This window comes from Myotis brandtii, unplaced genomic scaffold (genome assembly GCF_000412655.1).
Source record: "Myotis brandtii unplaced genomic scaffold, ASM41265v1 scaffold305, whole genome shotgun sequence".
In the NCBI taxonomy this organism is placed as follows: Eukaryota; Metazoa; Chordata; class Mammalia; order Chiroptera; family Vespertilionidae; genus Myotis; species Myotis brandtii.
In genome coordinates, this window is record NW_005361652.1 from 4,382,416 (window position 1) to 4,409,109 (window position 26,694).

General features: G+C 38.9%; 1 protein-coding gene across 1 annotated transcript; it reads right to left on the reverse strand.

Annotated features, from left to right (window-relative positions):
* Window positions 1-10,756: 10,756 nt before the first annotated feature.
* On the reverse strand, window positions 10,757-26,259 carry TNMD (tenomodulin). Its single transcript, XM_005869897.2, has 7 exons — window positions 25,988-26,259; window positions 25,692-25,823; window positions 16,826-16,966; window positions 16,520-16,621; window positions 12,988-13,141; window positions 11,434-11,600; window positions 10,757-11,136 (listed from the first exon to the last, which is right to left on the reverse strand). The coding sequence occupies exons 1-7, from the start codon at window positions 26,033-26,035 to the stop codon at window positions 10,927-10,929; spliced, it is 954 nt and encodes a 317-aa protein (XP_005869959.1). The 5' UTR covers window positions 26,036-26,259; the 3' UTR covers window positions 10,757-10,926.
* Between the last annotated feature and the right edge of the window lie 435 nt (window positions 26,260-26,694).

Here is a 26,694-nt window from a genome sequence, read left to right on the forward strand (position 1 = left end):
ATGGCGGGTTGGATTCTGGATCAGGGCACATAACTAGATTGTGGGTTCATCCCGGGTCAGGACACATATGGGAGGCAACTGTTGGAGATTTCTCTCTCATATGGATGTTTCTCTCTTGTTCTCTCTCCTTTCCTCTCTCTAAAAAAAATAATGAAAACATATCCATGGATGAATATTTAAAAAACAATGAGGAAAAAAACTGAGGTCTGCAATTGAAAACCTAATATATCTTAATGCCAGGTAAAGTTCAGAGAGAGAGAGATTTATCATGACTACTATAAAGAAAACATCTCCCTTGTTTAGGCTGATGTCTTCAATTATGTTAGTTGTCTTTGGGACACTATTGTGGTTTCCAAAAGCCATGACAAATTTGCTTAATACACAGTTTGTTCTTTTATATCCTCCATGCATGGCCATTCCCAGGCTATGGATATTGTGCTACTTAAATCAGGCCAGTCTGTAGAGGGACTGAGTGAAGAGCATGCAGGAATTAGAGGTGGAGGGGAAGATGAGCAGGTCTTACTAAGGTGCCACCATCAACTCCGTGGTGACCTTGGGAAATTTGCTTAATGTCTCGGTTTTCAAATCTCTTAAGTGAGGCAATGAATTAGCAAAGAACACGGAAAGCATTATAAAAAGCATTATAGTGGGTATTACCGTGATCACATACTATTCAGAGAAATTGAGCTTGATCAAGTAAGCCTCTGATAAAGGGCTATACTTTAAATCTTTTTTTTTCTCACAGTAATTTTGTACTTTTGGGCCTTAGTGAGTAAAGTGAAAATCATATAATCACAAAGAAAAAATAACACACTTGTACTTTCCCTTTTAAATGTAGGCTCTTAGTATAACATAGTGGTTAAGTGCATGGGTTTTGGAGCCAGACTGCCTGCCTTCATATCCTGGCTCTGTCACTTGCAGGGTATGTGACCTTGGGCAATATCTCAGTTTCTTCACTTGTAAGATAAGAATATTAATAGTTTCTATGTCATCCATAGGATTAATAAGATTAAATTAGTTAATAAAAGAAAAGCACTTAGTACTGGGCAAATAAAAAGCACTCAGTTAATGTTAGCTAGTATAGTTAGTATTATTAATTAAAGATGCTCTCATGCCCTGGCTCAGTTGGTTGAGTGTCCTCCCATGTACCAAAAGGTCACCTGTTAGATTCCTGGTCAGGGCACATACCCAGGTTGTGGGTTTGAACACTGGTTGTGATGTATGCAGGAGGCAACCAATAAATGTTTCTCTCTCATATTGATGGTTTTTTTTCTCTCTCCTTCTCCCTTCTTCTCTTTCTCAAATCAATAAAAATTTATATATTTTAAAAATGTTCTCTTTTGTCCAGGCACCTAACAGTAGCCAGTAAGGCAGGTAGAAGCAGAGAGCTGATATGTATAAAAGCCAGGAAACCAGAGGCTTTCCTGCAATCCCACCAGGGAGATCACAGTTCTGATGATGGTGTTGCTGACATACAAGTCAGTCATTATTTTGACCATATCAGGATATTTTGTTTAAAAATATGTCAATGTTATTTAAAATGTATTCCTTGAACTATGTGTGTGAGAATCACCAGAGGAGGAAAGAATTGATAAAATGCAGATTTCAGAGATTCATCCCAAACCTGCAGTACCAGATTTTCTGGGCCTTGGATCTAAGACTGTACATTTAAAACAGGTATCCCAAGAGCTTCTGATGTAGACTAAAGTTTGAGAAACACTGGACCTGCTTATATTTAGATATGGTTTGGTCAGAACACAGTAAGCAGCTAGTAACACTGACAATAATGTCAAATCGTCCTAGTATATGAATCCATATTCTGCTTGACTCAAGAGCTGCTCTGTCTTCACTAGCTTCTGCTTTCAGGGTAATGAATGAATAATCTTTTCTTGCATTTTTTGAACTCAGTTGGCAAGGTATCCTGGGCATACACAGTAAACATATTTTAAATTTCTAGCTCTATAAGGCTTTTGTCAAATAAATTTTTGATGTTGGCTGTAGCTCTTGATTTTACCAGTAGGGAGCACAGTCAGTCTATTGATGTTAGGCTCTGTATAACAAAGAAGTCTGAGATGGTCTTTCCTCTATTTTAGTATGGAAATCTTTTCCTGGGAGCTGGATAATAAGGGACAGGGGCACTTCTGTGTGGGGTAGGAATGTTATTCTCAAGTTGGGATTGTTCATTTTTCAAAGATGACACAAAATAAAACGTTTAAATCTAAAAAAGTATGGTCTCATAAGCATGCCACTCTATAAAATGAAACAGCCCTTGTTTCATGAGTAACATGCTTTCCAGTTGAACACTTCAGAATAGGATGTGAAATGTAGAGAAAAAGATAAGAAAAATGATGAGATGTTGAATTATTCTATTTTTTGTTTTATTTATATATATTTTTTCTTTTTTATTGTTTAAAGTATTACAAATGTCTCCTTTTTCCTCAATTGACCCCTCCCTGGCCACTCCCACCCTCCAGGACTAGCTCCCACGGCCCCAGGAATATTCTATTTTTGAAAACAATGTACTTTGACATGTGGAATTAGGCACCTGGAGAGAAATACTGGAATGTTTGATGAAAGATAAATTTCAATTTTCTTTGTTTTGAGGTGTTCTGCTCAGCTCTTACAGGCCATTTAATTATCATCTAAAAGGAAATGGAAAGGTGGAGGTTTGGGTGGCTTTGCAGAAAAGCTAAAACACAGATCAGCTTTTCCTCCCCATCTCCCAATCCCTCAAAGTCAAAATACCTTTAGACCATGATAGCAATACTCTCCAATGACAACCTTTCTGTATAACTTTTCATGAACTCAATGAACTCAAAGGGAAGGATTAGTTCATTAATACAATGTAGACACTAGAAAAACAAGCTTTAGAAAAAATATTGGACTGAATATCAAGAAAAGTAGAATTTCTATGAAGAATTCTCTCAGTATTTGAAATGGGCTTCATTCATAAAATGCCTAAATGTAATACTGGGTCAAAACACTGGGGAATGCTGGTTAATACTTATTGAATACTCACTATGAATGTGCTGTAGGGAATCAGTTTGTGTTGGTTGCCCTGAAGACTATGAATATGTTTCAAACTAATAATTTTTTAAATTTATTTTTCCCCTCCGGTGGCCTAAATAGTCATTGTAATTTCTCTGAATACAAAGGCTCCTGGAATTGGTCTATAAATTGGTTACATACTTTTATATCTCCAAAGCCATACTCATTGGCATGATGGATGGGATCTATTGGTGGTGCAAAAAATGAAGACTTAGAAAAATAAGTGTGGATTATTAGCTGCTTGAAAGAAAAGGGAAATTCCCTGGGTGACAGTAAAATAGAACTTGTTTTTTTCTGGCCTTAGATTTTCACAACTGCTCTCAGTATGATGTGTTGTAAAATTTATACTGCTCTACTAGACACACTTTGATTCCCCATAATGTAGAATATGAACTTTCTCTATTCAATTGAATTCTATCAAACTAAACCTCTTGATGAATAATATTCATTTTATATAAACTGATGAGGATTTTTGAAAGGACAAATCTGTCCCATGCTTTTCTTCAAAATGGTGCTTTCTTTTTTATTTCAAAATAAGAACTCCATATAGTTATTTGAAAGTTGTTTTTTCTTTTCCTAACTAGTTATAAATCTCCTAGTATAACACCCCTCCCACCACCTTCACTGGTAAAAAGTAAAAACAAACAAAATCCTTGTAAAAGATAGTAGTACGTAAATGGAATTATTTGCGTTGTGATATACTGTCTTTGGGTATAACCTGTACTCTATAGCAGCTGAACACCACTGTATCAATCTAGATGTGTGGGGTTAGCCCTCAGCAAAATTGTGAAGTAAGCAAAATTTGTTTTGGTTCTCTCCCTATCTTCAGCCTTTCAACCTGTGGTGCCTTGACTTCACAGAGTCCTGTGCATGCTTTTCTTTAACATGTTCTTTGTTTCCTCATTAGTGTTATTGTTCCCTTTACTTATGGTCACATTCTTCAGAGAAAAAGTTTATCTTAGAGACTGGTTTGTGATCATATGAGAAGGGCTCTTAATTTGTTTTATCACTTTCCAAGTAATATATTTGCATTTAACAGAGATTGTGAGAGACAGAAACTTAATGTAAAAGGGATATCTTTAATAATAGAGATTCTAGATCCTGTAACAAGTTACTAGGTGTGGCCAATATGGGCAACTGCCTCCCCCAGCATGACTTCTCACTTTCTTCCTCAGTAACAGAATCTTGATTTTATTTGGTGTGATAAGGTACCTAGAACAAAGACTATTATGAGTCTCCTTTGAAGCTACATTTGGCCATGTGACTAAGTTTATGAGTTTAGGCTCATAAAATGTAAGCAAAAGTCTCCCTAAAAGATAGAGAGTGTCCCTGACCCATTTGGCTCAGTGGATAGAGCATCGGCCTGCGGATTCAGGGGTCCCGGGTTCGATTCCAGTCAAGGGCATGTACCTTGGTTGCAGGCACATCCCCAGTAGGGAGTGTGCAGGAGGCAGCTGATCGATGTTTCTCTCTCATCAATGTTTCTAACTCTCTATCCCTTTCCCTTCCTCTCTGTAAAAAAAAATCAATAAAATATATTTTTTAAAAATTAAAAAAAAAGATAGAGAGTGGCCTTTTGTCCTTCCCAGCTTTTTTTTTTTATGACAATCTGGAATTTGAACATGATGACTAGAACTAGAGTTAGCTCAGATCATGAGATGACCTTGAGGATGGAAATCACATACTGAGGATGGTGATCACATACTGAGGATGGTGAAGCAGAAAGATAGATGTGTGGGTCAGTTGACTGGACTATCTGCACTACCTACTTCTACCTTGTGTTAGTCATGTTATTTGGGGAATTTCTGTTATATGCAACTGAACTTAATCTTAAAGAGACAGAAAACACATATATTTGGGAAATCAGGGCTTTGTGGTATCTCTCAGCAAAATTGGTAGACTAATCTGAGAAAGCCATCACTGTTGGATTTTGAAAGAGAAGTTTTCCATCTCTGAGAGTATATGGAGAATTCTTGCTCTCTTGAATCTTTCTGAACACAATCTGTCATACTTTCTTGTTTAGAGGGTATAGATCTTATCATGCCATCCTATATAATAAAAGTATAATATGCAAATCGGCTGAATGGCTGAACAGTGGGACGACCATCCGGATGACCATCCAGATGACCATCTGGGACCATGCTATGACACCCATTGGCGCCAGGCCAGCCAAGGCAGGTGTGATGCAATTGGTCAGGGGCCCAGCCATCGCCCCATGATCGCCCGCAGAGGGAGGCCCAGGCCACCGGCCAGCAGGGTGATCAATCGGGGGTCTCTATGATCACCCCAAAGAGGGAGGCCCAGGCAACAAACTGGTGGGCTGTGGCAGGTGGGCAGGGCCTCCCTCTGTGAGGGAAGCCCGGGTCCCAGGTGCTGGGGGGAAGCCGGTGCCGTCAGCCGGTGGAAGGAAGGCCTACTCTTGCACGAATTTCATGCATTGGGCCTCTAGTATATTATAAATGACTAGACAATAATGAGGGTAGCCTGTTTTCTCTCTGCCACAGTATCTAGCAGAGCCAAATGCTCTGTTCTCCACAGCTTGTTGATTATTAGTGTAACAATTACCCTAGATTGGCATACCTTGGTAGAAAGACACCCTCAAAGAGATAAGTAGTTTGGAGGAACAGGGAAGGTAAAAGGTCTACTACAAACCATTCTGATTTGAACATGATATGATGTAGCATAACCAAAACATCAAAAGCTATTATTGGCAACATGGGGGATTTATATCACCTTGGTATACCAGATAGCTACACAAAGCTAGAGCAATACTGCTATGAAGAAGTAACCCTCACCCCAATAAATGGATTTCTGTGGACACAGTGAATTTGTGAGTGGCATACCCCATGCAAAATAAACAAGCTCAAATCCCTGTGTTCTATTTGTAGCTAGTCACACTACTACTTTTTTACTCTCTGCTTCAGCAAATCAACCAGAGCTAAATCCCCAACCTTTGGCAAGTGTCTTGTTCTTGGTTCACTGATGATTGATAATGATATAAGCCTGAATGTGTTTTAGTAGCTAACATCTCTGTAAGTAAGACTAGCAAAAATACTGCTGTCAGTGGAAAATTCAGAATGGCAAATGATAGCATCAGCAAGGAAGGATAAATATAAACAATATATTCATATCACTGTTAGAGAGCATCTCAACACTATGGAGTTGCTGGACTTTGTTTTGGTTGAGGGATTTATTGTGGCTTGGTCTGTTTCTCTTGCTTCAACTGCCTCTCTCTTTCTGAGGCCTTGTAGGAAAGACAATAGGCTTGAGTGTTCAATAAAGGAACCCAATATCAAAGCAATCCTATATAATAAAAGCCTAATATGCTAAGTGTTCAGTTGACTGGTAGGCCATTCAACCAATCAAAGCGTAATATGCTAATGATATACTAAGGCCGCTCAAACGTTTGCTATGACGTGCACTGACCACCAGGGGGCAGACGCTCTGACCGGTAGGTTAGCTTGCTGCTGGGGTTCAGCTGATTGGGACTGGGCAAGACGGGCTGGACATGCCCTAGAGCCCTCCCATGGTCCCTTCCTGGCCCCAATTGTGCACCGTGGGGTCCCTCCATCTGGCCTGTGCCCTCTTGCAATCCGGGACCCCTCAGGGGATATTGGACAGCCGGTTTTGGCCTGATTCTGCAGGCCAGGTTGAGGGACCCCCCTGGTGCATGAATTTGTGCACCGGGCCTCTAGTAAGTATATAAATGACTAATTCACTCATTACACCACAAATGCCAGACTTGACTATTGATTTAAATAAATTATCAATGTAGTCCTTGGGTAAGTAGCTTTCATGAGAATTAATTAAAAATACTGGAGGAGACTGAGGAGCAGAACTTTGAAATGAGCCACGACAATATTTTGTGTGTGTACATTCATACCTGGTTTTTAATGTGAAGCCACTTAGCTTTCTTGTTCAGGAACAGAATGTTGTCAGCAAAATTATGCCCCAGAATAAAACTTCTTCCAAAAAAAAGGCCAAATGAAATCATTTTAAGTGTATAAATAAAATAGATCCACGCATTTCCTGACAGCCTGAATGAGAAGGTCCATATTTATCTCAGTAAGCTTTCAGCGTTAGACTTTAGGAGCCAAAGTGACAGTTTTGGACTCAGCCAGACAGTAAGCCTTATATATAAAGACTCCAAATAGATTTCCTTTGCCCCTAGTCCTGCCAAAGAGCCATTTTAGGTGTTCAGGAAAGGCACTGAGCACACTAATGCATAGTGCCCTTATGCTGAGTGGGAACAATGGATAGCGTTGCCTTACCTGGCTTTTCTTGATTGAAGTTTAGATCCCCAAAGAATCTGAAAGGTAATATATTTCTTGTGATTTCACAGCAGCTGTGTTCTTTTGCCTTTTTTCATCTTTTTTAAACATGGAGTCATTGAAAATTGAGAAGAAAATGCAAAAAATCTGCCTTTGTATAATGGAAATAGATAATCGAGCTGTGGGCAATCATCACTGCTTTTGATCATTCTGGGATTAGAGGAATTCTTTATACTTGTAGAAATAGACTGTGTCAAAAGATAAGGTATACCAAAATAGATAGATTTGAGTAAGATAAGAACGTTCATCACAAATTTCAACAGAAATAACAGTAATAAAATACAGCATTAAATAGCTCTATTAAAGCTTATATAGTTATATATATATATATATATATATATATATATATATATATATTGATTTCAGAGAGGAGGAGAGAGAGATAGAGAGATATAAACATCAATGATAAGAGAGAATCATTGATTGGATGCCTCCTGCATGCCCACTACTCAGTGCGGGGTGGGGGAATTGAGCCTGCAACCCGAGCATGTGCCCTTGGCCAGAATTGAACCTGGGACCCTTTAGTCCACAGGCTGACACTCTACCCATGGAGCCATACTGGCTAGGGCTAAGCTAACTTTTTAATATTCTGAAATGCCGTGTAACTGTACTATTTTACAACAACTCTTTTTCCTCTATCTTCTTCCCTCTTTTCTTTCTCATTGCCTTTAATAAAACAAAAATTAAAAGCCACTTCTGTGCTTTAGATACTGTACTAGGCTCTGGACAGAACAAAATGGTAGAGTATGTAGGCTTTCTTTTAGAATTTGCAAGTAAACCCATATGCAAATGGTACATGCAGTGAGTAATATGTTAACGTATACAGGCATAAAATGAAGTAGAGAAAATTTAGGTTTCATATTTAGGTAAAAGAAAAATGGGATTTTTAATCTCTTCAAATTAGTGAGAGAAAACTCTGTAAAGGAGATGGAATGACTGCACAAATAGAGCAGGAAGCTAATGTCCCCCAGATAAGCAAAGGGGGTGGGTAAGGTAATAGGAGAAGAAAAGGGATATGAGATGGTGGTTAAAGGTGGTTTGAGGAAGAACTATCTGAATGCAAGTTAGGCCTAAACCTTAATGTAATAAGTAACTATTACAGATTTCAGGAAAGGAAATGGCATTTATAAAGTCTGTAAGTGAAAAATAAACTTTATATAAAAATATTCATTCTACATTCAGTCTATAGCCTGGGAACTTCAACAGGGAGGAGGTTGTAACAGCTGTGCTAAGAAATAAGTATAACTGTGGCCTGGACCATAAACATAATTGAAGGGTAGTTTAGGAGAACAAGCTGCAAGTGTTTGGCATGAGACAAGTGGAGGAGGACAGAGATAATTAGAATTACTGTGAGGTCTCTGGTTTGGGAGGTCAAATTTACTTTGTTGTCCCTCCTTGTAATGGGCAAGGCTTGGTTTAGAGAAGGGTGGTAGAAGTAAGAGAGGCAACTCTAGCTTCAGTGGGGTTGGCCTAAGAGAAGTGCAAAGTGTGATGTAAGGAGTCTGCACAGGATTTGAAAGAGAGTACAAAATCTAGGACAGCAGAACAATATCACACTTTCTCCAACTTGGCCTCAGCTTATATGAAGTGACAGACTAATGTGTTTCGGCTTATTTGTTTGCGATTTTGATTATTTCATCCCCCTAAGCTTGAAATGATTTGAATGCTTCTTTAAGCATGTCCTTGTATTTTCTTTTGAACTCTTTGTCTGTCTCATTAAGGGGATCATACTTTCCCAATGTGAAATTATGTGGTGGTTGAAGAATCTATTTGAACAAGAAATACTTCTTGAGTTAAAATAATGTTACTAGGAATTGTTAGCCCTAAAATGTGACATGGAAACTTCTATAACTCGTGTGTATGTGTGTGTGTGTGTGTGTGTGTGTGTATATAGCATGCCATATACAACTATAATTAGTTGTTGTTTATAAGTTTCTTTACTTGGGCTTATAAAATTCGGTGTCTTGTTTTTTTTTGGAAATGTAGAGTATACCATCACTTCATGTATCCCCCATAGAGCATAGTATATGTAATAAAATGTAGACTGCATAAAATTGAGCATCACAGGAATTTAAAATTATTGGTTGATCTTAAAAATCAATGTTAAAAATGAATAATTTATTAAAAACAATGATAGGGAACATCATAAATTCCATACAACCTCAAATTAATTTCATATGTTTTACATTTTTCTATTCAGACTATAAATTAATGCCTATTATGATCATTGAAGTACTCCAAAATTCTCAGATGTGTTCTAAATCATTAATAAAAAGAAAATCTTTTCAGTAATGTTGCATCATTGGTTATGCTTTATTGTGTTCTCATTTGGTGAAAATTGGCAATCCAATTATAGCATGTATGCTAATTATCAATTAATGGCTGGCTAATTTTAACTCATCCTTGGCCAAATCTTCTTCTATTTGCTTCCTCAACTACTAGTAAATGGGGGGATGATTCCTGGCCCACAGGCATCTTGGTGAAGACTTTACTCTTTGAAAATGCTTTTCTGATGGAAAGTGCCAGACAGATATTTTCATGACACAATAACTTTGAAGTTGAGCAATAAAGGGGCTACATTCAAATGAAATCGGAAGGAGTGACAGATTGGTTGAACAGATTGACTGGAACATCGAGGTTAGCATTACTCTCTAACCACTTCTTTTTGTCTCCCCTTTACTCCTTTTCCCTTTCCCAAGCAAAGTATCAGGGAATAAGGAATTAGGCCTGGCCCTTCCTTTTAAGAAAGTGGCATACTGCTAGTTCCTAGTGGTTTTGGAGGGGAAAAATCCCATTTGACTCCTCACCTCAGTGATTTCCTATGATGCCTGTTTCTCTGAATGATATTTATGGGTCTACCTTTTCCAGACAATTGCCTTGGAAAGTTATGTAACTAGATGCGAATCTAAAGACAGGTCAGACTTAAGGGTTATGAAGTGTTGAATTTGTCCAAAGTTGAGTTTCTGTTCACAGGAGAGCCTAGAACCCCTTTTTTGCTAGGTTAGCATTCTCCTTTGCTGAGTCTGAGCACTTGGAATATTTTAGTGTTGCCTGTCCAGCGGCTTAATAAATGCTTAAGCGAGTCCACAGTATGTCTCTCACATAATTAAACATTGGGGCTATGTACAAAAGGACACATTTTTATGCATTAGTTAGGGGGACATTTTATCATCAGCCTCTCATTCCCACTTTCTCATTACCTCACAGTAAAATACGGTATTTAAGAATTCTTATGCTTTGCCCTTTCCTACTCCCCAAACCTGATGAAATGCAAGTTTCCATTGTTGTCATCCATGTTACACAGATCTGCTCCATCTCAGTTGCAGGAAATATTCTCAGCAAGCACTTACCCAGTGTGTTCAGTAGCAATCAGGCCATTGACAATGATGTAGAAGTTTATTAGAACATGAGAGAGGAATTACCAACAAGTAATTCTGGAGTACTGGCTACCAGGAGCCAAATGCCTCATAGGCAGAAATTCATTGAATAGCATGCATTTATTATATATTGGCTGTCTGAAGTTTAAGAAATGAGCTCAAACTTGCTACTAGACCCTCCCCAGCATGCGAGCCACCCACCAGTTGCAAGGCATGATGACACGACAGATAACCCGCCCTCCTTGGTAGCAGTAGGGATACGGGTAGTAACCTAGTAAAGGTTCACAGACGCGGCGGCAGTAGCGGTTGCCTCGACGGCAGTAAATACAACAATAACCTCTCTCATCCAGCATGGGGTCAAATTCTATTCCATTTTCAGTCTGAAAGAAGAAGAAGCCAGTGTTGGAGGAGAAGGTTCACTAGGAAGAGGACTATAAGATTATATGAGTTGGGGACTGGTGAGAAATTTAGTTGTTAGCCTTATCATGGAGATATCTCAGTAGGGATCAAGACTGATTTTAAATGAGCCTCCTAGGGATTCCAAGTTTCTTAAATATTTTTTGTTAAAACAATGATTATTTTCCTTTCAATGACTTTGATCTGAGGGATACTAATTTAGCATATGAAATTTGAGGGTTTTGTTTTTCCGCTAACAAGAAAACAGAAACATAACTCACATAGTCATTTATTGGAAGTTCTTCTTCACTTGCTTGTCTGGCATGACGGGTCTTCTCCACCTTCACTTGAGGGACCACCCATTGCTCATTTTGTTCAATGCCCTTTTTTTCGGTGGTAGGAAAGTGAAGATCTTCACCATCCTCCTCAAAGTCTTGTAACTCTGAAACTAAAGTAATAAATACAAAGTTGGGATACAACTGCTTTGCAAAAGTTTCTGAAAGAAGTGATTGGGATATTAGCATTTGAGGGTAGAGATTTTCCCTGTGTCTTCTCACTATCATCATTTAGACATGCATGAACCACTTTTCCAAACTCTTTCAGCTGATATCTTAAAGAGATTTTTCAAAACAAATTTGACTATTCCCACGTAAACAGACCTCTTCTTTGCTCATTTGGCATCAAACGCTTACTGCTTTGCCTCGTTAGCACACTAAATTAGAGACTGAGGACAGGGGATCTCTGTGTCTTCCAAAATGATTTTATCCACGGTAGGTACTCAAATATGTGTATGTTGCCTAATTTGATTTGGTACTCTCTGTTCCTCTGTCACCCTTACTCTTCCCTGTTTTAACTATTTTAAAAATTTCTATTTAGAAATAATCAGATTCACAGAAGAGTTGCAAAGATAGTACAGAGTTCCTGTATACCTTTCACCCAGTTCCCTAATGTTAGCATCTTACATAACCATAATACAATGTTCAAAACTAAGAAATTAGCATTGGTATGATACTATTAGCTAAACTACAAACTTTATTCCGAGTTCATTATTTCCACCAATGTCCTTTAGAAAAAAAACACGCTGAAGCAGAAGTTCTAGCATCCAATCCAGGGTACCACATTGCATTTAATCGCCTTTTTTTTTTCAAGGCACAACAGTACCAATAGATGCCTGCATTGGTTCGAGTGGCCCCTCTTGAGTAATATAGTAGTCTATGCTGTACACAATGAGGGAAGCCAAATTATACATTAGCCTGGCAGAAAAATATATCCAGAGACCTTTGTCTTCTCTATGGGCTGACTGGAAGTTCAGAGCTGAACTCTTCTACTCTGGACCTCTAGCCTTCAATTACTTTTATAGTGATTCCTAAAACAGCCACAGAGAAATTTGTATTGCAGTGACTGTCCTATCATCTGGGAAGAAGGCCACCATTTGACATAGAGAATCCTTCTTGAGACAACAGAGCATTGTTTTGGCTCTTCTCTCCTCTGGTCTTGGGTTGAACACACAGTGATTTGAGCAATAGTCTAGTATCCTGAGTGCAATAAACATAGATGTACTAAGAAAGACAGATTCGCTTTTTGCTATCATTGGTCACATTAAGGTGGTGTTACCTTTGCTGGGATATTTAAAAGCCTGTCAGCATTAATTTATCTAATTTATAACCTGGCTGTGAAAAATTCCCTCCTCACTGGCAGTCAGCATATACAGTGTCATCTAAGAAGATATAAGCAGATCATTTATTTTTTCTAGAAATGTAGTCTCTGAATGCTGGGAACATTAACCTGTTACTGACTTTGGAAAGAGGAGGAGGAGGAGGAGAAGAAAGCCATACCTGCTATTAGAGTGGGATTGATCCAATACATGGTCACATTATCACAAATCTCCAGAATTTTGGAATTTTTAAGAAAGTCTCGGTTTTCAATTGGCTTTTCTGCTGGGACCCAAATGATGGACTGTTCAAAGAAAGTTGTGGTAATTTCTTCATTCTGAGAGAAAAAAGTAGTTCAGAGTGGGGATAGGCAGAGAAATTAATAAAATGAGTGAGACATTATGGGATAATGAAAAAAAATAACCCCCACACCTGTATTTTGAGTCTGAATAACAGTTTCCATCCCAGGGCTCCCAGTGAACTAGCTCTGTGCTTTGCACACAGTAGGTGGTACCCTTGGGAGAGTTAACAACCAATCCCTCCTTACAGTAAGGTTGCTCACTGACACAATAGCCTTCTCTGCTACCATTCACTTAAAGTCAGGAAGGTTCTTCATTAATATCTAGACACCCCCCCCCCCCCCCCCCCCCCCCCCTGCAGGCCTGGAAACCCCGCCACTTGGGTTTCCAGCACCTGGTTTGTTTTATCTTTAAATGGAAGTTGTGAGTGCCTGCCTTCTTTTAGGTTTGAAACTAGGCTTGCAAACAGAATTTTATCTAAAAGTGAAAAAACTGCTATAATCTAAAATGGTGAGATCAGTGAAATAGCAACCAAACCTAATAGTTTGGTTTTACAAGATTTGCCTTTTAATAGTAGCTAGGTGGAATGCAAAAGATGTCCTTTTTGTTTTAAAGTCAACTCCAGCTCTTGGCTTGACTGACCTTACCACACTATAACTCCTTTCATTCTAGATACTTAGGGTTTGTCTCACAGAGTGTTTTTCCTTTAGGTAGACTTTCTTGTATTGTCAAGAATGTCCCTTCTCCTCAGTTTCTAGTATTGGAAGTAGTTGTCTTGTATACTATGGACAAAAAGGGGCCACATACTAAACCTGACAAGCTAGGGGAGGTCTGTATGGTGGGCCTTACAAACTCAGAGACCTAAAGTAACCACACAGGATGGTCTGAAATTAAAACTTCCCAACTAAAAGTGATACCAGTACTTATGTCCTAGACTGGTATCTTCCTTGACAAAGGTCAATCTGTACCTTTACTGAGCCTATTTTCTTTTTGCATCTAAGATAACATGATAATATACCTTTGGAATGTCAGGGTAATTTCCATTTTCCAGTCCCCTCAGGGCACAATCTCCAAACAAAGGAAAGACAAACAAAACAAAACAAAACACCCCCCCCACAAAACCCTTCACTATTATTGTCATTTGTTAACTATCCTATACCCACCAATGTAAAAGAAGAATGTGTCTATTCCTTTCACTTTTTACCCAGTACTACAGGGCTCCCCACATTGCTTGCTCCTGCCTCTCTAATCTATCACCAATGGATTTCATGTAACTCCCTCATGCCTCCTTCTTTGATTGTAATATATAAAATAAGGTGCAAAATTACCATTTTCTGGAGCATTTTTTCAATCTGTTGAGATTTTGCTTCCCAGCAATTGTCAGTTTGATTCAAATGAACTTATAAAAATTCTTACAGGTTTGGACATTTTTTATGTTGACAATATCTAGTTCTTATTCCTTGTCTTTTGGGCTTCAATATCCCCCCCCCCCCAATTAGGCTTTTCCTTTTCTCTTTTGTTTCCTTCTAGCTTTATGATTTCAGTGTTTTAATTTATTCCGTGAAATATAGCTTTGTACAATTCTTCTCTAGTCATCTAAAACTATCAAGTCTTAGTTCCTTTGCCCTTGAGTTTGTATAAAGACCTTGGGAGGCATTGAAAGGGACTGTATAAAATGAGGTCTGCATTCTGACTAGCTTTGTTAGCAAAATCAGGGCTATTTTTATACCTGCTCTGCATGTTTAACATGCACAAACCATGGATACAGAGGTAGGGAAATACAGAATAAGAGGTTTTTTTGTCATTCAGGACCACAAATTTGTCTCAAAAAAATATGTAGGCTAAATATAAAAAATAGGTTTTTCTTGAAGATAAAGTAATCTCACTATCATGAGAAAAATACTTGTGCTATTCAAAAGACTCAGCAAAATTAACTGAAGAATAAATTGGGGTCAAGATGAGACATTATGGATCATTGCCTTTACTATTTATTTTTTCAGAAAAATAAATCTTCTTGTGTCAGTTTGGACTCTAATTTCTGGCTGGCCCTATTCAACAGCTTACATTATTTTCTGTAAAAAGCAGCATATGATATTTGGTGTAGTAGCTTTTTAACCTATTCATTCTCCTTTCATCTTACCCTTACCTCCCATATTAATTCTAATATCCTGGAAGTTTTTCTGTTCCTCAGATGCATCTAACTTATGCTTATTTTAAAAAATCTCCAAAGTTTTTACTACCATAGACCTTAAGAAATATTTTTCTTAGACATTCTAGTACCAAAGGTCTATAACTTCTCTGGCCATAAGGAGACCAGTAGCATGTCCATGGGGCTAATGACAGCTCTGATACTTGGGTAAGGGAAAGGAAAAAGTGCTCCTTGCCCCATCTCACCCCTTCCCCTGAAAATAAGAAAAGGAAATGATAAATTGGTGGATGAGAATTAAGATGGAGAGAGTGGGTAGGAGAAAAGTGAAAAAGAACAGGGGAGAGAGAAGAAAGAGGTATCTACAGTATATAGAGAAGCCACTGTATCATTGCCATAATATCACTACATTTACTAGTTAAACTCTAAAACAAAACCAGCCAAAGCAAACAAACATTCATTTCTTCCTGGCTACAGGTGGGGAGCAGGGTTTTGCTGTCACACTAGGGCCTTAGCTAACATTCCACTTCTTCCTCCACTGATAGCAACATACTGTACTTACAGACAGCATATGAGGGAAAAATTAAGAGCCTTGGGGCTCTATTGATGGCTATATTTTACACAATAATTCTTCATGTCCCACTAGGCTTTCAGGGGCCATTCAATAATTGCACCAGTATCCTGGCCTAGCGGTATATTTTCAGAGAAATTGTATTACACTGTAGTTCTCACCTTCTTTGTTTTTGCCTTTCCTAGTGAGATTAAATGTTATTTAATCCATTAGCAGCCCAGCATAAAATGGCATGGTGAATGAACTGAAATCATTAAAATAGGTGAATGTTACAGTGTGACAAAAGTGGCAAGGATCCTCAGTGGCCTTGGAACTTTTTAAGACTTTATCTTAGGCAGGATTTATTTTGTGCTGCTGCTCACCCCCTTTACTAGAAATCTTTGGTTTGGGAGCAAAGATACATAATGTTAAAGGCTACACCAGTATAAAAGTACAGTGTTGCACCTAAAAGCATGAACTTGATTTTTTGAAAGGCCAGAGTCAAGATCCCAATCTGTCCCTCACTATCTTTGTGACCTTGGGCAAGTCACTTTTGGCTCTGAGTCCTAGTTTCTTTATCTGAAAATGGGGACAATAATAGTACCTACCTATAAGGTCCAAGTGAGAATCAAATCAGAGTAAAGCATTTAGTACAATGTCTGGCACATAGTTAGCACCCAATAAATGATGGCTTTTACTGCCACTGTTACTCTTACATACCTCATCTATTTCCTCCTCTGGTTCAGAAAATTCAGGAATCACTTTGATCTGAGTTTTGATGAAGCATTTTTGAAGACCTACAAAGTAGATGCCAGTGTATCCCTATTAAATAGAAAAAAAATACCTCCTGAAATAGCCATAATTAATGAGTTCCATTGTCTATCAGGGCCCTAGGCTGAAAAAATTTGAATTCCAAGGGAAAGCTTTGTCTTACAAATTAAATGAAGGCTAGAGGCTTTTTTTAACTCAACTAGAATGTTCTAATATTTTCAGTGGGAAGCCTTTGGGGGGAAATATCCAACTTACATTTTTAAAGTCATGTACTTCCAATGTTTCATCAGTGCCATTTCCACTTCTGAATATTTCAGTTCTGGTCACAGGATCAATTTCCATGTAAATCTTCTTCTTTTCTCCATTGCTGTAGAAAGTGTGCTCCATGTCATATGTCTGGGAGAACAGAGGAAAACAAGTCTAAGATACTCAGTGTGTTCCTTCATATGACATTTTAATTGGGTAACATCTGGGGTGCCTTTGCTTTCCAGAGTTTTTGTAGTGAGGTGCCATCTCAGCAGCTTGCTGTTGGGAATTTTCTGAGACTGGAGATTACAGTGAGGTGCTTTTGGGCACTGGGGATGATATGAGGATCTCTTTGGAGCCAATATTTTGTATTTGAGCCGAGTTGCTAAACTAATTAATAAGAATTCCAACAAATAGAAAATGATATTTTGCAAAAACAGCTTGTAAAGTACTTCTCCCTTGTGTTGAACAAAAGGATCAAGTAAAACCTGTGGTGTTCCTTTAAGCTACGACGCATACTTGCCTAAGTGCTTAGTGGTCACCCCTCACTCCCCATGAAATTCATTAGGGTTGAGACAAAATTTGAACCCATTTAGAATGTTTAGGTATTGTTCTTTATCTCCTTATCTCTCCAGGGCTTTAATATTGATTCCACAATCTTTTTAGGATCTGAAAACCATTCCCCTTGGCCAATTTTAGGTAATAATCTTACCCTGGCCCCAATTGCTTCCTTTTGCCCTTTAAACTCCAGGAAACATTTATTGCCTCCCCCTAATCTTCTCTTTTATAGGCTAACCGACCCCCCTCTGTTTATTCCTGAATTTTGTTTGCCAATCCTGATAATTGGTTTCAGGTTCTCCAGATTCTCTTATATATAGAATTCAAGAGCCTTGCACTAAGTAATATGGAGTCTCCCAAGGAGAGTGCCTTGGAAAGGCTGCTTATCAGGTCATTCTTTAGTGGTTGAAATAAAACCCCGGACTCTCTCCTGCCCTCTACAAGAGGCAATTCTCTTTCTAAGGACCAAGAAGACCAGTCCTACAGAGTGTCCCAGTTTAGGAGTAAGCCCATCACTTACAACTGAGGACACTTTTACAGCCAAAAGCAAATAATAAGCCTAAAGGAATTTGCTCCCTGTCACAAACCAGGCCAGACTTGGTGCCATGTGGAAGTCTATCTTATCCTTGTCGGTAGGAGACCTTCAGTTATCAAGTTTCTTTATGCTCATTTTTTCTTACAAAAAAAAAGTTTGGTAAACTGAAAGCCTGAAAAAGCAAGACATCTCCAGAGCAAATGTTGCTTTCTGATGACATGATTCCCAGTGGCAGCTGATTAGAGCTTGCACTTGTTTACATTGTTTTTTCATGTCCGCTGGTGTCTGTAACTGAATGTTAGTTTAACCTGGTCAAATTTTCCCTAACTCAAGTAGAAAAAACAAGTTTGAAGGGTTTGTAGAAACAATGTTACTTCAAGCATGAAATGTCTGTGTAGTTGCTGAATAGGAGAACAAGAGACAATGTCCTTTACCTCTTAGTAACCCTACAGTGCCTTAGACATGGCCCGCACTTAAGTATTTGTTGAATGAGGTTTTCCCACCAATGGCTACTTCTCATCTTCTTAAAGAGAGATTTTGAGCATTGGCAAGATTTTTTTAAGTGACCGTATTTTAAAAGAAAAAGAAAAACAGTATTTGGAATTTCCCAGCAACTGCAGAGTTAACTCAGGAAGTCTAGCCTGATTTGTGACAGGTAGCAAATTCCTTTAGGCTTGTTATTTGCTTCTAGTTATAAATATGTCCTCAGTTCCAGCTCTGCAGCCAACTTGAGAAATTTCTACCTATGGCAACAAATTGAGCTCTCATTTGGCCTGACCTAAGAAGAGAAGAGAGGCATCTACTTCAGTTCCAGTCTTGTCAGATCTCCAGGCAAGGGAGAATTTCTTTAGAAATACTATCCATTGTTGAGACAAATGTCGACACTACTAGTCATTGGGGGTGTGGTGGGGTGTTTGTTTCATCAGTAGCACCACTGATGGATTATTGCATGGAAAAATGAGGTTAGAGACTAGGGGATGTTGGAAGGCTGCCTACCTGGGCAAAAGAAAATACAGGCTGTATTTTCAATCAATCGTACAAGACTATGGAACCATACTGGTGACATTTAGAATTTCAGTGTACTTTTGTGGAATGAGTTTTCCTGCATTGTTGGCAATGCACCTCACTTGGACACCTTGCTAGATGAAAACTATTGGAAACTGCCAAGCTCAGCAGATCTTGATTATTTTCAACATTCCTTAACAGAGTTTGTTTTATTTTGTTTTTGGTGGAGGAGGAGGGGTCCATTCTGATTATATTAATTAACCAGCTTGTTGGCTTTTTTGTTAGCAATGGTAGGTTGCTAAATAGAGTGGGGTCAGAATGACTTCATTTATGTGTGAATATTGGGTGGGGTGGGGAACTATATATTCACCCAGATGGAATTCCACTATCAAAGGTGTCCTTTTGGAACAGACTATCTTTTGTCTAGGAAGATGATGCTGGTGTCTCATTTTGGACTGGTTGAGGATGAGTTTGAGCAAATCCAGACATACTGTCTCGCCTGTGTCCCTGTGGAGCACATTGCCTTGGTAATGGCTATGCAAGCTTCACTGGCCCATATGAAGACTGAGCTCATGCCTTTGACCTTAGAAGTAATTTTCTCTCTACTAAACTCGCTGGCTCAGGGGCTGAGGGTCTTTCTGGAGATAAAGGAATAAATGGTTTTGTCTTCTCCTAGGCACAAACTAAAACAGAGACAGGAGGCTGGCCTGAGAGAGGTCTGAGTGGGATCCCACTAGCTCATCTCAGAGTGCTCCCAACTCAGCTTTATTCTAGGAAGAACAGAATATGATAAGAAGTACAATTCTGTCAAATTGGCAGATTGGGAAGGTTGATCTAGGAAGGTGTTTCTAGCTTCCCTCTCTGTTCTTTTTATATCCTGTTCACTTTGTACCCTCCTAGTCCTTTTCCCTTTTCCCATTTCCTTCTAAAAACTTTGTTTTCTGTCTAGACATCTAAGAATCTATTGGTGCTTCAGCTACCTTATGTAAAAAAATATCAATCTTACAAATTATTTCACACTAAGATGGTAGTTATGGGTATTTGTCAAAATAATTTAGTATAATACTTAACTCAAAGGAATGAATTACTAATGGTGAATTTTAAGCACAATGGTACCAGGAAACTAGGAATTGGAGATATTTAGGGAGGGGGGCAAAGACATCTTTCCAGTACCACTTAAATGGGTTCCTACCTCACCCAAGCATAAGGCTGGTTTTAACTATAAGGCCCAGCACAGTTGAGTGGGACAGGTAAGTCAATGGAGTGAAATATGACTCAGAAGTGAAATGAGATAGGTACATGGTTAGGCCTAGGCAGTGAGAGATGTAAGAAGACCACACTGACAAAACATGGAGAGAATACAAACTCATTTCTCCTCCCTGCCCAGGAATTCATTGTTCCTCAGTCCAGTTAAATCCTTTACTCAGGCAGCAAATGAACCCTAACATCCCCCTTTCACAGTTTGCCCTGTTTTCTTGCCTCAATTTGTGACAATATCTGAGATCATAAAAGTAAGCTTTTTATAAAGAGTAACACTGCCTCAGACCTCAGTGTGATGGATCTGTTTGGGGGCAAGTAGGTTTAGCCTGTCCTGAAAGGGATTTGAGGGCATTTGGCTTAGGTTTGTTTTTTGAAGCCTGTGATTAATCTAGCTGCTCTTCTCTCCACCTTCATCCTTTATTGTCTGTTTATGAGATACACTCTCCAAAGGTGAAATACATGCTCAGAATAGCTGGCTAGTAGGTGTTAAACTGGAAGGAAGGGAAGGGAATGTATGATACCATATCATTACCAACCTAGCCTGTGGGAATTAAAGGGCCTCTGGGTATTTCTTTACCAACACAGAGCAGACAGATTGTTTCTTATGCAAAGTTGGACTTCTGCATCTTCAATCACCAGTTCTCAGCCCTGAAAAAAATTGGCATAAGCAGCACAGACATTCCTCTTGTTCAACAAGAAAAATACCATTTCTTTCATCTACAGACTGGCTGGGAAGTTTTCCCCTGCGCCTTCCCTCCCCCACGTATCCATTATTCTTAAATGCAGCTGAAAAACAGTGGAAAGAATCCTCAGACCAGATTCTAGTTCTAGCCTCAACTCTGCCACTTATAAGCCGTGTGACTTTGGGCAAGTCATCAAATGTTTCTGGAGGCTCAGTTGAATGTTGAATAGCTGACAAAATCAGTTCTGCTCAGAATTGGGCTGATACCTGTCAGGTTGACCAGTGGACTGTCACTACCTTTAGAACTCTTGGGTTGCTTTCTCCATAGAGCCCAATTCCACTCTCAACCACTAAAGGACAACTCCCTTTGTAGACCCAGGCTTTCCTTCCTGGTGCCACGTACATTGCTTAGAAAATGCTGCCTTAAGAGAATGACGGGACTGAATAAAAATGTGCCCATTGCCCTAACCGGTTTGGCTCAGTGGATAGAGCGTCGGCCTGCAGACGGAGAGGTCCCAGGTTCCATTCCGGTCAAGGGCATGTACCTTGGTTGTGGGCACATCCCCAGTAGGAGGTGTGCAGGAGGCAGCTGATGGATGTTTCTCTCTCATCGATGTTCCTAACTCACTATCCCTCTCCCTTCTTCTCTGTAAAAAATAAATGACATATATATAAAAAATGTGCCCATAGTAGCCAGAGTCCTGATCTACATAATCGGAGTGACGCTGAGTAGCCTAGAGCAAGAGCTGGCCTAGTAAGAGTTTCTATTCAAAAGTGGGCTTTCTCCCACATTAGTTTAGGAGGAAAATAAAATGAAGAGCAGTATTCTCTTTTAAAATGCTGACATGGCACCATCTGGTGAAGCTCAATCTCTCTGTTAAAGAGATTCCAGCTACAACTCCAACTTTTTCCTTGAGGGTGTGAATGCTTCTCCAGACCCACATTTCACCCACCCAACGGCTTTGTTGGAAAGCCCAGGGTACTCAGGGAGGAAAGTTGTATCTCCTGTGTGTCTCAAAGAGGAGTGAAGAAAGTTGGTCTCTGGCCAATGCTAGCATTAGAGACTTAGGCATAAGAAAGCTGGACCCAGACTTAGCCAAAGAGTGCTTTTTCTGAGCAAATGATTTTCAGCCTAGAAGGATATTGGGCTTGCAATCCTGAGTTAGACTGTTTTAATGGGTGTGTGCAGTTGAGGTGGTGGGGAGGGCAGAAGGATGCCCACCTATCTCTATCACGTCTTATCTCACTCTGGTAGTATGGAGATTTGAGGAGACCTCCCCAGGAATTTTTTTTTATTGTTGTGTGGGCCTTAGAACTTACGGTTTCCAAACAGCCCTAAAGTTACCAGGAAGTTCCTAGATATGGCAGGAATAACAGCTTTTAATTAATTTAATTTATTGTTCTTTTGCCTCATTCTACAAAACATTGGAGAGGATAGGTTACAAGGTCTCTGCTACATCTAAAAACTTTCAGTTTAAGGGCTTGGATTTTTTCCAACTTGTTTTCTTCAGGTTGGATTAATTAACTAGAATGTTGGCTCCTGATTGTTTCAAGTTAAGTGTGCAATACAGGGCGCTTTAAGCAAGAATGACTGCTTCAAAGTCCCTGTGCAGTCACTGCCTGGAAGTGAAGCCTCATTGTAATGCTCTCTCAAAATCTCTGAGACTGAATAGGTCCCCTCTGCTTTGTTAAGAAAGCTGAAACAAGGGGTCAATGGATTGGCTTTCATTCAGTTCAAGTGGCTCCTATATGTAGCTGTGGTTTAGGGAGCCTGTTAGCCTATAGCGGAGTGCAACAGCACACCCAGAGTTATTCTTCTTTGTTTCACTTTATTTTTATCCATTTCTCTCTCCGATGCGTGCGGGGACACACACACACACACACACACACACACACACACACACACACACACAGGCACTTGTGCTTGTGTCTGAAGTATGTGAGGAGAGGGAGTCAAGTATGGCTTAGTCCCCATTTGGGATCAAGAATTTGGATCTTTTGTAGACACCAAGGTGGGAAATAATGGAGGGAGGGGGAGGACTTACTGGCATGGAAATGTCAACACCAGATGTGGAATGTTAAATAAACAGTGTTAAAAAACAGATGTTGAAAAACAAAATAAAAAGAAGGTGTGGTGGAGGTTAAAGTAGCAAACACTAAGAGCTTTGAGAAAGCCCCAAGACAGCAAATAAGTCACTGCCATTTATAATCACAACAGCATCAACAGTTCCCTCGACAAATGGCCCCCAAAGGTTCCACAGATTTTTAAAGGAAAGTCCAGAAAAGCCTGGGTTTTAATCTGCTAACTGTTGTTTCCTGCTAGGTCATGCTCTTAAGGGAGAGGGGCTCTTTAATTTGTGCAAAATGCCTGGGTCCTTTTCCTCTGCATATCTTTTCCCAAGACTAATCTGACTGCTCTGCTCTTTTTAGGATTCCTAAGTCAACTTTGAGGCAGGCTTATTGGCAGTATTAGCCAATAATTAGACCATATCTATTAGATTATAGATGGCCCCGTGGACTCTTTGGGAATTGAAGGGAGTTGTAGACTGAGTGAACCATATGCATCTCCAGCTGGTTCCTTATGTTGCAATGGATCCAGCCTAATCTTGTGAAGGCTAGGACTTAAATATTAAATACAATAAATTTCAACTCCCCATTAGGATTGAGAACAAATAACCTTTGTTCAAGGTGGATTGCCCAAAGAGACATCTATTGTCTTTTATAAGATTACTTTGTAATAACTTGTTCATTTCTGAGAATCCCTTTGTTGAAAATTATATCTCAAGATGGATTACTTCATGAGAGATTTAATTCTTGATAAACTTCATTTGGTAGCATATCTCACCTATTTTGTATATGCGTTGACTAAGTTTGACTTTTGGTTTGAGAAATCACAGAATTGGTTCTTATAATCCATAAAAAAAAAAAGAACTGAAGTGAGAAACAAAGGTGGTATAATACAGAAGCAAAGGGGGCCATGGGCACTGTTAGTGAGTTTGGCAACTTGCAAGGTAAGGTCCCCACCTAGTCATTTATAGTTGCACTTAGGCAAATAGCATTGTAAGTTTAGAAAAACACAAACTCAGAATAGTATTGTCAGTATCAATGGCTACAATAAAACAAGAAAGCCCATATGGCTCCAAGTTTAGGTGGGCATGTATGAGTGATCAAAAGGGCTAGCTACCTAGCATACTCAATTAAGTACATATGGACATGGAGAGCAAAAGTATTTATTGTCCTCTAACTCATCTGTAATTGTCAGGAGGACCTGGAATTCAATAGCGTGATAACGTATCACCTTGTGAATTAGCTAAGTGGTAGCAGAATTGGATTCGAATGCATTTTGGCACTCTTGTTCATTTGCTATTTCATTCCTGATCTCTATTGCTTTGCCCACTTTGCCAGGCTGAATACGGGTGACTTCTCTAGAAAGACATGTGAACAGTACGTAGTTCAGAAGCAGGTAGCAGTGATTATCTATCTATCTATCTATCTACCATCATCATCTATCATCTATCTAGAAAGAGCTAACTATAGGAATTCGGTGATACCTGAAATCCTTTCTGGAACAAAATATAAATAAAAAGGCAAACACAGTAGGCTGTTTCCCTCTTTATTCTCCCTACTACTTAAAATAAAGTAGCTTCTGGGACTAAATGGAAGGGGGTATGGCAGCAGAGGTGAAGAATCCAAGGAGTCTTTCTTTTGGACTTGTTCAATTGATTTTCTATTTTCTTCCCCACTGACTTTCTTTCTGCATCAATCCATATTCTCTCTTCTCTGCTCCTATCGCTCCTTTGGCTCCTAATGGTCCGTGCCAACCCATTTTCTTCTTGTCTCTAATCCTCCCTCCTGCACTCATGCCTTTTTCTCCCTACATCTGTTGTCAAATAGAAATGAGCATCTCATGACAACAAACTAATAACAACAGCAACAACAATAGCAACCCACATGCAGAAATAAAAATATGGCAGAGCCAGAAAAACATCTTGAGACCTTGTAGCTTGTACATTTATTACTTCTCTTTCAAATGAAAATTGTTGGCATGAAGGGTCTTTGATTTTTTTAAGTCACATCTAGACTTTCCCATTGCTTGGGGGCCCGGGAGTAACAATAACACTAAGGCACACTAATATCAACTACAAAGGCCAGCCAAGCTTCACCAAATGACCCTAATATCTGAAACTTTCTGAGATACCTGTGATTTATGACTTGTGTCACTTATTTCTAACTTGTGGCTTTAGTATCTCAGTGGGATTGCAACAATTGTGGCTGGTGAGGCGCTGAAAACTTTATTTTATTTTTTTAGGTCATAAATAAATGTAAACTCAGGTATAAAAATCACTCCTTCTGAAAAGGAGTTTGCTGCCTGTCCTCACAGCAGATGCGTTAAGTCAGAAACATAATCCCTGAAAATCCTTTGCTGCCATTTCTGGTGGTTTCTTCTTATGCGGTGGTATAATTATTTTTCCATCAGTTTCTGCCCAGATAATTGAAAGAAAGATGGAAAATATTTTCTTCTTAAAGTAAAAATTTTGCTTCTAGGAAGAGTCTTTACTCCTTAAAGCCAGGAATTACAAAAGAATGGGTTAATTCTACAGTCTATCATTACTAACCGAAATAAAAACAAAACAAAACAAAACACCTTTTTCCATTACCAAGATAATTAGGCAAATAAAAAAGAGCAAAATCTTGATTCAGCTTTTTATACCACCAGAAAATAAACACAAAAGGGACTTAATGACTTTCATTTTCAGACCAATATACATGTCAATGACTAATTAAATTCAATAAAATTCAAAACAAGCATTGGAGCATAATGTGCATTTACTTACTTTTTTGGGTGTCTCTGGCCAGAAGTGCTTGCCCCCCCAAAACAAAACAATTAGAGTTAAGGCCAGGATACCAAACACCAATCCACAAATCTTAAGTGATTTACATATCTTCTTGGATTTAAAAGCTTCTGCCTACACAAAGAACAGAGAAAATAAAACAATACACAATAATCCTTAAAATAGCAAGCCATAATTCAAAGTCACCTTTGATTTTACTTTCTAATGTTCGCATTGCAATACAATAAATCTGTACAGCCATACTTCTGCTCAAAAGGGAAAAATATGAATCAACTTACATTTAGAATGTGACAGTCCTCACAGTTCTCTGGAGGATTCTTTGCCATGGTCTCTCAGCACACAGTACTCTTTCCCGGCTTTGAGAGAACTGAGACCACTGCTGAGGTGGAGTTGCAAGTGAGTCGGCTAACAGATGCCAGAGGAGAAGCTGAATTTATATGGCTCAAATATGTCATACAAGAGCCTGAAGGAGCCCAGGGGGATCCTGTGCTGTGATTTGTTACATAGATATACCCATATATGTATATAACTTCTGTGCACAGAATTCAATCCAGAATGGCAAAGACAGAAGGTTATAATGAAAACTATTGTCCTGGGGGTTGGTTTGGAAGGGAACCAAGCCTAGGACACATTGAAATGATTTTTCACTATGAACTTAAAATATAAATGGCAATACATGCTGTAAACTCCAGAAATAAGCAAACAAAACAAGAAGAAAAATGAAGTCCTGATTTCAATTCCATTTGATTTAACAAATATTTATTGCAGGGATATCAAATGTCAGGCACTGTGCTTGGCATTGGAGAGTCAGAAATGAATAAGGTATTTCCTCCTCCATTATGTGAAAGCTCTTTGAGGACTGAGATCAATATGTATTCAATGAATTATAATTAAAAACATATTAAAATCTTTAAATATACGTTTTCTTTCTCTCTTTGTCCTATCTCTCAGATTATTTTCCTTTCCGAGGTTATCTTCCTTAATC